At 46.1% G+C, this 15884-nt stretch overlaps 1 protein-coding gene across 1 annotated transcript in view; it reads left to right on the forward strand.

Moving 5' to 3' along the window:
* The window catches only part of LOC129828781 (integrin alpha-9-like), a 138332-nt gene that overhangs the window by 17414 nt on the left and 105034 nt on the right, over window positions 1-15884 (forward strand). Inside the window, exon 5 of the mRNA XM_055889983.1 lies at window positions 1973-2040. Coding sequence (XP_055745958.1) covers window positions 1973-2040 — 68 coding nt within the window. The remainder of the gene's footprint in view (window positions 1-1972; window positions 2041-15884) is intronic.

The raw sequence follows: 15884 nt of genomic DNA on the forward strand, positions 1-15884 counted from the left end.
CACACGTTCTCTCCGGCTCTCACAATGAGTTATAGACTTACTGCATACACACACACTCCAGACCACTGACTGATATCCTGACCTTAAAAGCTAGCTGTCACTTTTTGAGCCTTGAAGTGTGTTCACTCTTTCTCTCTCTCTGTCTCTCTCTCAAACCAACTTAAGAGAGAAATATGAGCTCTCAGTCTGGCAGGACGCAACACCTACGGATTCCAAGGACACACACACACTTCATTATGCTGCTAAAGGATCAAATATTACACGCACACACCCTATGCATCTAATCATATGCATTATGATCTGAAAGGAAAAACTGATCCCAGATAAACTGTCCTACTCTGAAAGTCTTTGTTTGCGCCGTTGTGATGCCCGTTCTCGCGGGCTCTCGTGCGTGGTCCCGCAAGGGGCTGCGTGTGGGGGATCCCGCACGACGAACTTCCGACGACACAGCGGTTGTAGGCCTGATCACCGACAACGATGAGACAGCCTATAGGGTGGAGGTCAGAGACCTGGCAGTGTGGTGCCAGGACAACAACCTCTCCCTCAATGTGATCAAGACAAAGGAGATGATCGTGGACTACAGGAAAAGGAGGACCGAGAACTCCCCCATTCTTATTCGTGGGGCTGTAGTGGAGCAGGTTGAGAGCTTCAAGTTCCTTGGTGTCCACATCACCAACAAATGATCATGGTCCAAACACACCAAGACAGTCGTGAAGAGAGCATGACAAAACCTATTCCCCCTCAGGAAACTGAAAAGATTTGTCATGGGTCCTCAGATCCTCAAAAAGTTTTACAGCTTCACCATCGAGAGCATCCTGACTGGTTGCATGGCCGCCTGGTATGGCAACTGATGGGCTTCCGACCGCAACGCGCTACAGAGGGTAGTGCGTACGGCCCAGTACATCACTGGAGGCAAGGTTCCTGCCATCCAGGACCTCTATACCAGCCGGTGTCAGAGGAAGGCCCTAAAAATTGACAAAGACTCCAGCCGCCCTAGTCAGAAACTGTTCTCTCTGCTGCCACACGTCAAGCGGTACCGGAGCGCCAAGTCTAGGTCCAAGAGGCTTCTAAACAGCTTTTACCCCAAGCCATAAGACTGCTGAACAGCTAATCAAATGGCTACCCAGACTATTTGCATTGACCCCCTCCCCCCTTTTTCTACGCTGCTGCTACTCTCTTTACCCCTACCTACATGTACATATTACCTCATTACCTCGACTAACCTGGCCCTCGCACATTGACTCGGTAACGGGTCATTTCCCTAGAATGTTCTATACAAGTGTCATGGCTTGCGTCCTAAATGGCACCCTATTCCCTACATAGTGCACTACTTTTGACCACAGTCAAATTTCATTACATTATGCGTTTTGATTCGGCCAAGTGAGTTTCTTTTTCAAATGAAGGCAGGCCTTTATTTCTTGATTGGACTCGCAGGTTTAGATTTTTTATTAAAACATTTTTTCCTTCCTTTCTGCTATTGCTTCCAATCTCACGGAGCCACTGCAGCTAGGCATGCGCGCACACACATACACACACACACACACACACACACACTTCAGCTAGGCCTCAGATGGGGCCATGTGTACCCTGTGATTCAGAGATATCCAAGCCCAATATTGTTCTGTAATTCGAGAGGTAGTGTCCCCCCAAGTGTGAGTTTATGTTGAATGTTGCCTTACTCTGTAGTTTGTAACTCTGCTTCCTAAATGTCACCCTATCCCCTACATAGTGCACTACTTTTGACCAGTGCCCATAGTGAATCCCATAGGGCTCTGGTCAAAAGTAGTGCACTATATAGGGAATAGGGTGACATTTGTAACAAAGCCTAACTTTCTTCCTCCTGATTCCAGATTCCTATTTGGCTCGCGCTGAAGACTTTGACTAGGTCCATATGGAATACAGAAATAAGAGGAGTGAAAGTGCTGGCTAAGACACAAAGCGAAATCATTTGTGGTTTGTTTTTTCTTTGCAGACTATAAGCAGAAGTATGGGGAAGAGCACGGCTCGTGCCAAGCGGGGATAGCGGGCGTTTTTACTGAGGTCAGTAGCAGTGCATTCTCCATGTTCAACTTTTCTCTTCTTCTAATACATGTGATACTGCTTCTGTCTCTGTTAGTTCAGTCATACTGTTTGGAGGTTGCTCTTTCAGTCTGGGATATGTTTTAATGCTCGAATACACATGCACACACACACACACACACAGGACACACACACACTGGACAGACACAGACACACCGGACACACACACTCACCACAAACACAAACAAACACACAGACGACAGTCATAGTGCTTTTAGCAACGCGCATCCCCCGTCCACTTGAGAATCTGTCTTTTTCAGCCATATATGTCCTGTGTTTGAGAGGTGAAAAATCCAATTGTCACTTCAATCTCCCAGGATTGAATGCTTTCATTCTCGCAGGATTGAATGCTTTCATTTTACTCCTGCGACTCTTTTATACTCTTGTTTGTGCCTGTCGTTTTTTCTCGTTAACGTTACGACCATGGAAATGTTTGTAATGATCTGTCAAACAAACCACGGTAATGGCTGAAATGGGCTCAATGGAATATATTGGCTATAAGAGCATTAAAGCTTTGTCGGGAATTTAAAATCTCAACACTTACATCACAAGAAAGATAAGAAAGATAACTTTATTTTGTGGAATTTTAAAAAGTAATCATTTGACACAGGTGAAATGTTTACAAATGAAATGCGCTGAAATAAAAGCAACTTCGGAAACTGAGCACTGGGATTATAGTGGTATTATTTCTGATGTAGCAAACAACGTAAAGTATGTATAGAAAGAGGTAATCTAGAGCCAAGTGCGTAGAGTTTTTATCTGACGGTATCCTGCTATTAACACACAAGTTGAATTATGCAATAGAACATGACAACAACAGTAATTAATGAAAGGAAAAGGGGGATACCTAGTCAGTTGTACAACTGAATGCATTCAACTGAAATGTGTCTTCCGTATTTAACCCGACCCCTCTGAATCAGAGAGGTGCGGGGGGCTGACTTAACCGACCTCCAATGAGGCAGTCTAGATAGCACAGGTGAGTGCAGGCAGACAGGGGAAGGTTTTGTGGTTGCAGCCCTGTTCTACGCCTTTAAGTTAATTCATATATGCAAGTCAAAAAGAAAGTTGTATGGACTCACTCTGTGTGGAATAATAGTGTTTAACATGATTTTTGAATGACTACCTCATCTCTGTACCCTACACATACAGTTGAAGTCGGAAGTTTACATACACCTTAGCCAAATACATTTAAACTCAGTTTTTCACAATTCCTGACATTTAATCCAAGTAAAATGTCCTTGTTTTAGGTCAGTTAGGATCACCACTTTATTTTAAGAATGTGAAATGTCAGAATAATAGTAGAGAGAATTATTTATTTCAGCTTTTATTTAGTTCATCACATTCCCAGTGGGTCAGAAGTTTACATACACTCAATTAGTATTTGGTAGCATTTCCTTTACATTGTTTAACTTGGGTCAAACGTTTCGGGTAGCCTTCCACAAGCTTCCCAAAATAAGTTGGGTGAATTTTGACCCATTCCTGCTGACAGAGCTGGTATAACTGAGTCAGGTTTGAAGGCCTCCTTCCTCACACACACACTTTTTCAGTTCTGCCCACACATTTTCTATGGGATTGAGATCAGGTGTTTGTGATGGCCACTCCAATACCTTGACTTTGCTGTCCTTAAGCCATTTTGCCACAACTTTGGAAGTATGCTTGGGGTCATTGTCCATTTGGAAGACCCATTAGAGACCAAGCTTTAAATTCCTGACTGATGTCTTGAGATGTTGCTTCACTATATCCACATAGTTCTCCATCATCATGATGCCACCATTTTGTGAAGTGCACCAGTCCCTCCTGCAGCAAAGCACCCCCACAACATAATGCTGCCATCCCCGTGCTTCACGGTGGGGATCGTGTTCTTCGGCTTGCAAGCATCCCCCTTTTTCCTCCAAACGTAACGATGGTCATTATGGCCAAACAGTTCTATTTTTGTTTCCTCAGACCAGAGGACATTTCTCCAAAAAGTACGATCTTTGTCCCCATGTGCAGTTGCAAACCGTAGTCTGGCTTTTTTAATGGTGGTTTTGGAGCAGTGGCTTCTTCTTTGCTGAGGGGCCTTTCAGGTTATGTCGATATAGATACTTGTGTACCTGTTTCCTCCAGCATCTTCACAAGGTCCTTTGCTGTTCTGGGATTGATTTACAATTTTCGCACCAAAGTGCGTTCATCTCTAGGAGACAGAACGCGTCTCCTTCCTGAGCAGTATGATGGCTGCGTGGTCCCATGGTGTTTATACTTGCGCACTATTGTTTGTACAGATGAACGTGGTACCTTCAGGCGTTTGGGAATTGCTCCCAATGATGAACCAGACTTGTGGAGGTCTACAATTGTTTTTCTGAGGTCTTGGCTGATTTCTTTTGATTTTCCCATGATGTCAAGCAAAGAGGCACTGAGTTTGAAGATAGGCCTTGAAATACATCCACAAGTACACCTCAAATTGACTCAAATGATGTCATTTAGCCTATCAGAAGCTACTACTGCTATGACACCATTTTCTGGAACTTTCCAAGCTGTTTAAAGGCACAGTCAACTTAGTGTATGTAAACTTCTGACCCACTGGAATTGTGATACAGTGAATTATAAGTGAAATAATCTGTCTGTAAACAATTGTTAGAAAAATTACTTGTGTCATGCACAAAGTAGATGTCCTAACCGACTTGCCAAATGTAATAGCTGTCGCTTTCCTCATCCTCAGATGAGGTGAGGAGAGAAGGATCTTCTGACCAAAATGCGGAGTCTGGGAAATATGCCATCTTTATTTTATAACGAACACCGATGACAACGAAAACAAACACTTTCAAAACTTACAAAATAACAAACGACGTAGAACGGAACCTGAACATAAACTCACATAACAAACGTAAACTCACGGACAGGAACGTTACATCGAAACACACGAACAGCCAAACAGTCCCGTAAGTGAAACACATCGACAACGACGAAGACATCACAGGAGACAATCACCCACAAACACACAGTGATAATGCCCTACCTAAATATGACTCTTGATTAGAGGAAAATGCAAACCACCTGCCTCTAATCAAGAGCCATACCAGGCAAACCGAAACCAACATAGAAACAGGTAACATAGACTGCCCACCCAAAACACATGCCCTGACCAAAAACACATAAAAACTAACATAAATAGGTCAGGACTGTTACAGTACCCCCCCCCCAAGGTGCGAACGCCGGGCGCACCAGCACAAAGTCCAGGGGAGGGTCCGGGTGGGCAGTTGACCACGGTGGTGGTTCCGGTTCCGGACGCTGTCCCCATACCACCATAGTCACTCCCCTCTTCTGTCTACCCCTACCACTGACCACCCAAACATTACCTTCCCCTAAATAATCAGCTAGCACCGGAACAAGGGGCAGCACCGGGACAAGGGGTAGCACCGGGACAAGGGGCAGCACAAAAACAAGGGGCAGCACCAGGATAAGGACCATCACTGGAATAAGGGGCAGCACCGGGACAAGGGGCAGCACCGGGACAAGGGGCAGCACCGGGACAAGGGGCAGCACCGGGACAAGGGGCAGCACCGGGACAAGGGGCAGCACCGGGACAAGGGGCAGCACCGGGACAAGGGGCAGCACCGGGACAAGGGGCAGCACCGGGACAAGGGGCAGCACCGGGACAAGGGGCAGCACCGGGACAAGGGGCAGCACCGGGACAAGGGGCAGCACCGGGACAAGGGGCAGCACCGGGACAAGGGGCAACACCGGGACAAGGGGCAGATCCCGGCTGAAGGACTCTGGCAGGTCCTGTTTGGACGGCTCTGGCAGGTCCATGCTGGCTGACGGCTCTCGACGCTCATGGCAGACTGACGGCTCTCGACGCTCATGGCAGGCTGACGGCTCTCGACGCTCATGGCAGGCTGACGGCTCTCGACGCTCATGGCAGGCTGACGGCTCTCGACGCTCATGGCAGGCTGACGGCTCTCGACGCTCATGGCAGGCTGACGGCTCTCGACGCTCATGGCAGGCTGACGGCTCTCGACGCTCATGGCAGGCTGACGGCTCACGACGCTCATGGCAGGCTGACGGCTCACGACGCTCATGGCGCTCTGACGGCTCTGGCTGCTCATGGCTCTCTGACGGCTCTGGCTGCTCATGGCTCACTGACGGCTCTGGCTGCTCATGGCTCTTTGACGGCTCTGGCTGCTCATGGCTCACTGACGGCTCTGGCTGCTCATGGCTCACTGACGGCTCTGGCTGCTCATGGCTCACTGGCGGCTCTGGCAGATCCTGTCTGATTGGCGGCTCTGGCAGATCCTGTCTGGTTGGCGGCTCTGGCAGATCCTGTCTGGTTGGCGGCTCTGGCAGATCCTGTCTGGTTGGCGGCTCTGGCAGATCCTGTCTGGCGGGCGGCTCTAGCGGCTCCTGTCTGGCTGACGGCTCTAGCGGCTCCTGTCTGGCGGACGGCTCTGTAGGCTCATGGCAGACGGGCGGCTTTGCAGGCTCATGGCAGACGGGCGGCTTTGCAGGCTCCTGGCAGACGGATGACTCAGATGGCGCTGGGGAGACGGATGGCTCAGATGGCGCTGGGGAGACGGATGGCTCAGATGGCGCTGGGGAGACGGATGGCTCAGATGGCGCTGGGGAGACGGATGGCTCAGATGGCGCTGGGGAGACGGATGGCTCAGATGGCGCTGGGGAGACGGATGGCTCTGGCCGGATACGGCGCACTGTAGACCTGGTGCGTGGTGCCGGAACTGGAGGCACCGGGCTAATGATAAGCACCTTCCTACTAGTGCGTGGAGCAGAGACAGGGCACACTGAACTCTCAAAGCGTACTCTATACCTGGTGCGTGGTACCGGCACTGGTGGCACCTGGCTGAGGGCACGCACCTCAGGACTAGTACGGGGAGAAGTGACAGTGTGTACAGGACTTGGGAGACGCACAGGTGGCTTAGTGCGTGGGGCCGGAACTGGAGGCACCGAACTGGATACACGCACTATAGGGAGAGTGCGTGGAGGAGGAACAGGGCTCTGGAAATGCACTGGTAGCCTAGTGCGTAATATAGGCACTGTAGGTACTAGGCTGGGGCGGGGAGGTGGCGCCGGAAATACCGGACCGTGCAGGCGTACTGGCTCTCTTGAGCATTGAGCCTGCCCAACCTTACCTGGTTGAATGCTCCCGGTCGCCCTGCCAGTGCGGCGAGGTGGAATAGCCCGCACTGGGCTATGCAGGCGAACCGGGGAAACCATGCGTAAGGCAGGTGCCATGTATGCCGGCCCGAGGAGACGCACTGGAGACCAGACGCGTTGAGCCGGCCTCATGACACCTGGCTCAATGCCCAATCTAGCCCTACCAGTGCGGGGAGGTGGAATAACCCGCACTGGGCTATGCACACGTACAGGAGACACCGTGCGCTCTACTGCGTAACACGGTGTCTGCCCGTACTCCCGCTCTCCACGGTTAGCCTGGGAAGTGGGCGCAGGTCTCCTACCTGCCCTTGGCCCACAACCCCTTAGCCCCCCCCCAAGAAATTTTTGGGAGTTACTCACGGGCTTTTCGGGCTTCCGTGCAAGACGTGTCCCCTCATAATTCCGGTTACGAGCTTGAATCTCCGGCTTCCATCCACGTCTCCTAGCTGCCTCCTCATACCAGCGCTCCTGGGCTGTGGCTGCCTCACTCTTCTCACGAGAGCAGCGATTTCCTCCAGTTTGCGCCCAGGGTCCTCTACCAGACAGGATCTCCTCCCAAGTCCAAAAGTCCTTGTTGCTCCGTCGAGCATTTTTCCCATACCGCTTGGTCTCTGTATTTTGGTGGGTGATTCTGTAATAGCTGTCGCTTTCCTCATCCTCAGATGAGGTGAGGAGAGAAGGATCTTCTGACCAAAATGCGGAGTCTGGGAAATATGCCATCTTTATTTTATAACGAACACCGATGACAACGAAAACAAACACTTTCAAAACTTACAAAATAACAAACGACGTAGAACGGAACCTGAACATAAACTCACATAACAAACGTAAACTCACGGACAGGAACGTTACATCGAAACACACGAACAGCCAAACAGTCCCGTAAGTGAAACACATCGACAACGACGAAGACATCACAGGAGACAATCACCCACAAACACACAGTGATAATGCCCTACCTAAATATGACTCTTGATTAGAGGAAAATGCAAACCACCTGCCTCTAATCAAGAGCCATACCAGGCAAACCGAAACCAACATAGAAACAGGTAACATAGACTGCCCACCCAAAACACATGCCCTGACCAAAAACACATAAAAACTAACATAAATAGGTCAGGACTGTTACACCAAATGTATAGTTTGTTAACAAGAAATTTGTGGAGTGGTTGAAAAATGAGTTTTAATGACGCCAACCTAAGTGTATGTAAACTTCCGACTTCAACTGTATATGTAAAGTCCCTCAGTCGTGTATTGACTTTCAAGCACAGATTCAACCACAAAGACCACAGAAGTTTTGCATTGCCTCACAAAGAAGGGCACTTATTGGTAGATAGGTAAAAGAAAAGGAGACACTGAATATCCCTTTGAGCATGGTAAAGTTATTAATTACACTTTGGATGGTGTATCAATACACCCAGTCACTACAAAGACACAGGTGTCCTTTCTAACTCCGTTGCCGGAGAGGAAGGAAACTGCTCAGGGATTTCACAATGAGGCCAATGGTGATTTTAAACAGTTACAGAGTTGAATGGCTGTGATAGGAGAAAACTGAGGATGGATCAACAACATTGGAGTTATTCTACAATACTAACCTAAATGACAGAGTGAAAATAAGGAAGTCTGTACAGAATAAAAATATTCTAAAACATGTATCCTGTTTGCAGTAAGGCACTAAAGTAACACTGCAAAAAATGTGGCAAATAAATTCACTTTTTGTCCTGAATACGAAGCATTATGTTTGGGTCAAATCCAACACAACACTTCACTAAGGTACAATCTTCATGTTTTCAAGGATGGCAAAATCGTAGATGAAAATTTGCTTCAGTCTGCTTTCCAACAGACACCGGGAGACAAATTCACCTTTCAACAGGACAATAACCTAAAACTCAATACCAAATATACACTGGAGTTGCTTAGCAAGATGACATTGAATGATCCTGACTGGCCTAGTTACAGTTTTGACTTAAATCAGCTTGATAATCTATGGCAAGACTTGAAAATGGCTGTCTAGCAATGATCAACAACCAACTTGACAGAGCTTGAAGAGTTTTAAAATGGGCAAATATTGTACAAGCCAGGTGTGCAGAGCTTTCAGACACTTACCCAGAAAGACTCTGTAATCGCTGCTGAAGGTGATTCTAACATTTATTGACTCAGGTGGTTGAATACTTACAGTGCATTCGGAAACTATACCCCTTGACTTTTTCCACATTTTGTTACAGCCTTATTCAACTTTGTTGAAGCGCCTTTGGCAGCGATTACAGCCTCGAGTCTTCTTGGTTATGATGCTACAAGCTTGGCACATCTGTATTTGGGGAGTTTCTCCCATTCTTCTCTGCAGATCCTCTCAAGCTCTGTCAGGTTGGATTGGGAGCGTCGCTGCACAGCTACTTTCAGGTCTCTCCAGAGATGTTCTATCGGGTTCAAGTCCAGGCTCTGGCAGGGCCACTCAAGGACATTCAGAGACTTGTCCTGAAGCCACTCCTGCTTTGTCTTGGCTGTGTGCTAAGGGTTGTTGTCCTGTTGGAAGGTGAACCTTCGCCCCCAGTCTGAGGTCCTGAGCGCTTTGGAGCAGGTTTTCATCAAGGATCTCTCTGTACTTTTCTCCGTTCATCTTTCCCTCAGTCCTGACTAGTCTCCCAGTCCCTGCCGCTGAAATACATCCCCACAGCATGATACTGCCACCATGGCTCACCGTAGGGATGGTGCCAGGTTTCCTCCAGACGTGATGCTTGGCGTTCAGGCCATAGAGTTCAATCTTGGTTTCATCAGACCAGAGAATCTTGTTTCTCATGGTCTGAGAGTGTGTAGGTGCCTTTTAGCAAACTCCAAGTGGGCTGTTATGTGCCTTTTACTGAGGAGTGGCTTCTGTCTGGCCACTCTACCATAAAGGCCTGATTGGTAGAGTGCTACAGGGATGGTTGTCCTTCTGGAAGGTTCTCCCATCTCCACAGAGGAACTCTGGAGCTCTTTCAGAGTGACCAATGGGTTCTTGGTTACCTCCCTGACCAAGGCCCTTCTCCGATTGCTCAGTTTGGTCGTGCGGCCAGCCCTAGGAAGAGTCTTGGTTGTTCCAAACTTCTTCCTATTAAGACTGATGGAGGCCCCAGTGTTCTTGGTGACCTTCAATGCTGCAGAAATGTTTTGGTACCCATCCCCAGATCTGTGCCTCGACACAATCCTGTCTCGGAGCTCTGCGGACAATTTCTTCGACCTCGTGGCTTGGTTTTTGCTCTGACATGCACTGTCAACTGTGGGACCTTATATAGACTGGTGTGTGCCTTTCAAAATCATGTCCAATAAATGCAATTTACCACAGGTGGACTCCAATCAAGTTGTAGAAACATCTCAAGGATGATCAATGGGAAACAGGATGCACCTGAGCTCAATTTCGAGTGATATAGAAAACCTGTTTTCGCTTTGTCATTCTCGGGTATTGTGTGTAGATTGAAGAGGAAATTGTTTTATTTAATCCATTTTAGAATAAGGCTGTGTATTAGTTTTTTATTTTTCATTCATCTTGAAACATTTTTAGAATGTTTCTTCCACTTTCACAATACAGAGTATTTATGTAGATAAAAAAAAAGACAAATCCATTTGAATTCCAATTTGTAACATAATTATTTATTTTTTAAGTCAAGGGGTGTGAGTACTTTCTGCAGGCACTCTATTTATGCAAATTATGCACATATAATTGAATTTATTTGACAATTTACAGTACCAGTCAAAAGTTTTAGAACAGCTACTCATTCAAAGCTTTTTCTTTATTTTGACTATTTTCTACATTGTAGAATAATAGTGAAGACATCAAAACTATGACATAACACATATGGAATCATGTAGTAACCAAAAAAGTGTTAAACAAATCAAAATCTATGTTATATTTGAGATGCTTCAAAGTAGCCACCCTTTGCCTTGATGACAGCTTTGCACACTCTTGGCATTCTCTCAACCAGCTTCATGAGGTAGTCACCTGGATGCATTTCAATTAACAGGTGTTCCTTGTTAAAAGTTCATTTGTGGAATTTCTTTCCTTCTTAATGTGTTTGAGCCAATCAGTTGTGCAGTGATAAGGGGTGGTATACAGAAGATAGCTCTATTTGGTAAAAGACCAAATCCATTTCATGGCAAAAACAGCTCAAATAAGCAAAGAGGAAATGACAGTCCAACATTACTTTAAGACATGAAGGTCAGTCAATCTTAGCCCAAGCAAGTAGGTGTGTCCAAACTTTTGACTGGTACTGTATATTGAATACTTGAATTCCCACCTAAACTCCATTCATTATTTGTCCGTGACAGTTTTATGTGCTATAATTCATTCAATACCTGATGGTTTTGGAGTGCCTTCATCCATTGTCTAACTGAGGCATTTATTATAATACTTTTTTTAAACATTTGAGCAATTTTGATGACAAAGAAATCTACCAAAGCCATGTTAGTCTCCTTACTCATTCCTGTTTCCATAGGCTACTAAGAGGGGCTGTGTTAACCTGACTTGACCTCTCTGATACACTGTAAGCCTTGTTCCTCCCATAAAGAGAGAGTGTCAGAAGGAAATAAAGATTTATTTTGCTTTCACAGCGGAAACACACAAGTCAGTTAAGAACAAATTCTTATTTACAATGACGGCCTACCCCGGCCTAGTAGCGGTTTTCCTCCTCCTCTTCATCCGAAGAGGAGGAGTAGTGATCAGGCCAAAATGCAGCAGGTTTTGAAAACATAATGAATTTATTAACTGCCGAAAACAAACACGAAAACAAACACTTGGAATGACTACAAAATAACAAAATGAACGTAGACTGACCTAAAACATGAGAACTTACATATAACACGAAGAACGCAGGAACAGGTACAGACTATAACAAACGACCAAACAAACGCTACAGTCCCGTGTGGTACGAACGAACATACAGACACAGAAGACAACCACCCACAAACAAACAGTGTGAACACCCTACCTTTATATGGTTCCCAATCAGAGGAAACGTCAAACACCTGTCTCTGATTGAGAACCATATAAGGCTAATACCAATGACCTAAACATAGAAACACAAAACATAGAATGCCCACCCCAACTCACGCCCTGACCAACTAAACACATACAAAAATAACAGACAACAGGTCAGGAACGTGACAGGACGACACTGGGCCAATTGTACGCCGCCCTATGGGACTCCCAATCACGGCCGGTTGTGATACAACCTGGAATCGAACCAGGGTCTTTAGTGAGTGCCTTAGACTGCTGCGCCACTTGGGAGCCCCATAGCTCTCTGGTCAAAATGTGTGCACTATATAGGGGATAGGGTGCCATTTGGTACACCGCCATTCTCTTTGTACTTAGTCTGTGCTTTTGATGAGGTGAAATAAGGACATATCAAAGAGGTAGTGCACTGTTTAAAGTTGTGCCAGTCCATTCAAGTGTAATCAGTAATTTGACTTATTGAGTTATTTGCTGAGCTGTCTGAATGTCTCTGTCTGTGTGCCCAGAGAAGAGCAGTGTTCTGTTCTATTCTGATCAGGCACTGGAACATAACAACACCACCACCACCACTATTATCTTACCTGACAGAGAGTTGCAGTTCCAAGCCCAAAACCAGGTCTGTCTTTCAAATTGCTGAGCTGTCTGTATGCCAAGAGAAGTCTTCCTATTTGAGGAGCATCACCTAACAGCAGTAGTGTCCAGAACCCAAGTCCATCTATCAAATCAGTTCAGATCATTATTTCATTCTACTGTGGCTCCAGATCATATAAGAACTTTGCATAATTAACCTTCAAAAGGAATGAAAAAATAAAGTTATGCAATTTAGAAATCTAAAAAAGGTTTCAAGTTACCATCAAATCTGTTCAGACCACAGACCATCATTTCACTCTGCACCCCGTACTGTGTGGTATCTAGCCTGGAAACCAAACTGCAGCCTGTGGGGAATCTTAGCCTGGCTCCAACCTGAATATCACTCAGTTTCATTGTTTCACTTCACAGGTTCAGTCTGGAACTACACCAATAGACAGACACTTGGACTGTCTAGATGAGAAATTATTTAGTTTGGATTCCAGGCTGTGTGGAATCAATACTGTATGAGACCTTTGCATAGTGCACGGCTGAACATTTATAAGGAATGGGAAAATAAGTTATGTAAGAGTAGGAATAGCGATGAGCATCCAAGTTGCATGTCAAGGTTGTGTTACCAGAAGGTCGGGGGGTTGTTGGACTCAACAACGGAGTCGTCTGAACAAAGGAGCAAAGGAACAACACATTTTTTCCACCGCAGACTATCCATACACAGACAAGCGAAGAGCTGTCAGACTCTTGGACAGCATTTCAATACAGAATGTCAGAATCTGAGGAATGTTAGATATAATGGACAGCTGTTGTTCTTAACCTTTGTCTCTGAATTGTAGCTAATGTCTTAGTATTCTAGTGTTTCAGAGATGTGTGACAGCAGGAGGACAACGTTCTGACATTCTAAAAATGAAGTGACAGCAGGATGCATCTGACATTCTAGAATCTAGTGAAAGCGGGATGTATCTGACATTCTAGAATCTAGTGAAAGCGGGATGTATATGACATTCTAGAATCTAGTGAAAGCGGGATGTATCTGACATTCTAGAATCTAGTGAAAGCGGGATGTATCTGACATTCTAGAATCTAGTGAAAGGGCGATGTATCTGACATTCTAGAATCTAGTGAAAGCGGGATGTATCTGACATTCTAAAATCTAGTGAAAGCGGGATGTATCTGACATTCTAGAATCTAGTGAAAGCGGGATGTATCTTCTTTCCAAGATGGCGTAGCAGTCGGACGTGTGTTTGTCTTGTCCCGTCTTGTCCCGCGTAAATAGTCCTCGTATTTTTCGTATACATTTCGTATATATTTTAATTTCACTTTCCATCTAGGAACTGAATATACATTCCTGCAACCCGCCTCACCCAATGTGGTACGGATCTGCTATTTTTTATACTTTAGAACCGTAACCCCAATCAGAAGCTAGCCAGATAACTAGCTACTAGCTAGTAGTCAGTTAGCCACTGCTGCGGTCTTCACCCTTAACTCGGACACCAGCCAGCTTCAGCTCGGGCCAATACCTGCCAGTCTGCAGGCGTGATATCAACCCAGAGCATATAGGACTGCTTTTTCTCTACCACATCACCGGATTCCTGACGCAAGCTCTGGACAATTACACCAGATCATCGTAGCTAGCTAGCTGCAACTGAGTGGCTACTACTGGCTAACACCTCTGTCTCGAAACAAGCACCAGTTAGCCTTGAGCTAGCCTCGAGCTAGGCCCATCTGCCGGCTAGCCGAAGAGGTCTACCAGCGAATTCTTGGGCTACAATACCTCTTTTGCCAATTGGACTGGACCCTTTATTGCCGACACGGAGCCCCGCCGATCCATCACGACTGGTCTGCCGACGTAATTGTCCGAGGTGGCTTCAACAGGCTTTTCCATTGCGACGTTTCTGAATACCCATCTGCTAATTATTAGCTGTCTTATCGGCTGCTATCTAAATAAGTATACCGGACAATTTTTTTCTTTTTTTTCTTGGGTCACTATATCTATTTTGCCAATTGGATCGATCCCCTCTACCACACGGAACCCCACTAATCTACCGACGGAAACGCACGAGGTGACAAAAAATAAAATAAAAATAGACCTCCATCCTATGTTATCTTGCTACCGATAGCCAGCTACCCAGCCAGCTGTCTGGATCGCCGTGACCCCAACCAACCTCTACTCACTGGACCCTTATGATCACTCGATTAAGCATGCCTCTCCTTAATGTAAATATGCCTTGTCCATTGCTGTTCCTGTTAGTGTTTATTGGCTTATTTCACTGTAGAGCCTCTAGCCCTGCTCACTATATATCCAACCTTTCAGTTCCACCACCCACATATGCGATGACCACCTGGTTTCAATGATGTTTCTAGAGACAATATCTCTCTCATCATCACTCATTACCTAGGTTTACCTCCACTGTATTCACATCCTACCATACCTTTGTCTGTACATTATTCCTTGAAGCTATTTTATCGCCCCCAGAAACTTCCTTTTACTCTCTGTTCTAGACGTTCTAGACGACCAATTCTCATAGCTTTTAGCCGTACCCTTATCCTACTCCTCCTCTGTTCCTCTGGTGATATAGAGGTGAATCCAGGCCCTGCAGTACCTAGCTCCACTCCTATTCCCCAGGCGCTCTCTTTTGATGACTTCTGTAACCGTAATAGCCTTGGTTTCATGCATGTTAACATTAGAAGCCTCCTCCCTAAGTTTGTTTTGTTCACTGCTTTAGCACACTCTGCTGCCAACCCAGATGTTTTAGCCGTGTCTGAATCTTGGCTTAGGAAGACCACCAAAAATTCTGACATTTTCATCCCTAACTACAAGATTTTCAGACAAGATAGAACGGCCAAAGGGGACGGTGTTGCAATCTACTGCAAGGATTGCCTGCAGAGTTCTGTTTTACTATCCAGGTCTGTTCCCAAACAATTTGAACTTCTACTATTAAAAATCAACCTCTCTAAAAACAAGTCTCTCACTGTTGCCGCCTGCTATAGACCACCCTCTGCCCCCAGCTGTGCTCTGGACACCATATGTGAACTGATTGCCCCCCATCTATCTTCAGAGCTTGTGCTGCTAGGCGACCTAAATTGGAAC

The sequence above is a fragment of the Salvelinus fontinalis genome, chromosome 30 (assembly GCF_029448725.1).
Source record: "Salvelinus fontinalis isolate EN_2023a chromosome 30, ASM2944872v1, whole genome shotgun sequence".
Lineage (NCBI taxonomy): Eukaryota > Metazoa > Chordata > Actinopteri > Salmoniformes > Salmonidae > Salvelinus > Salvelinus fontinalis.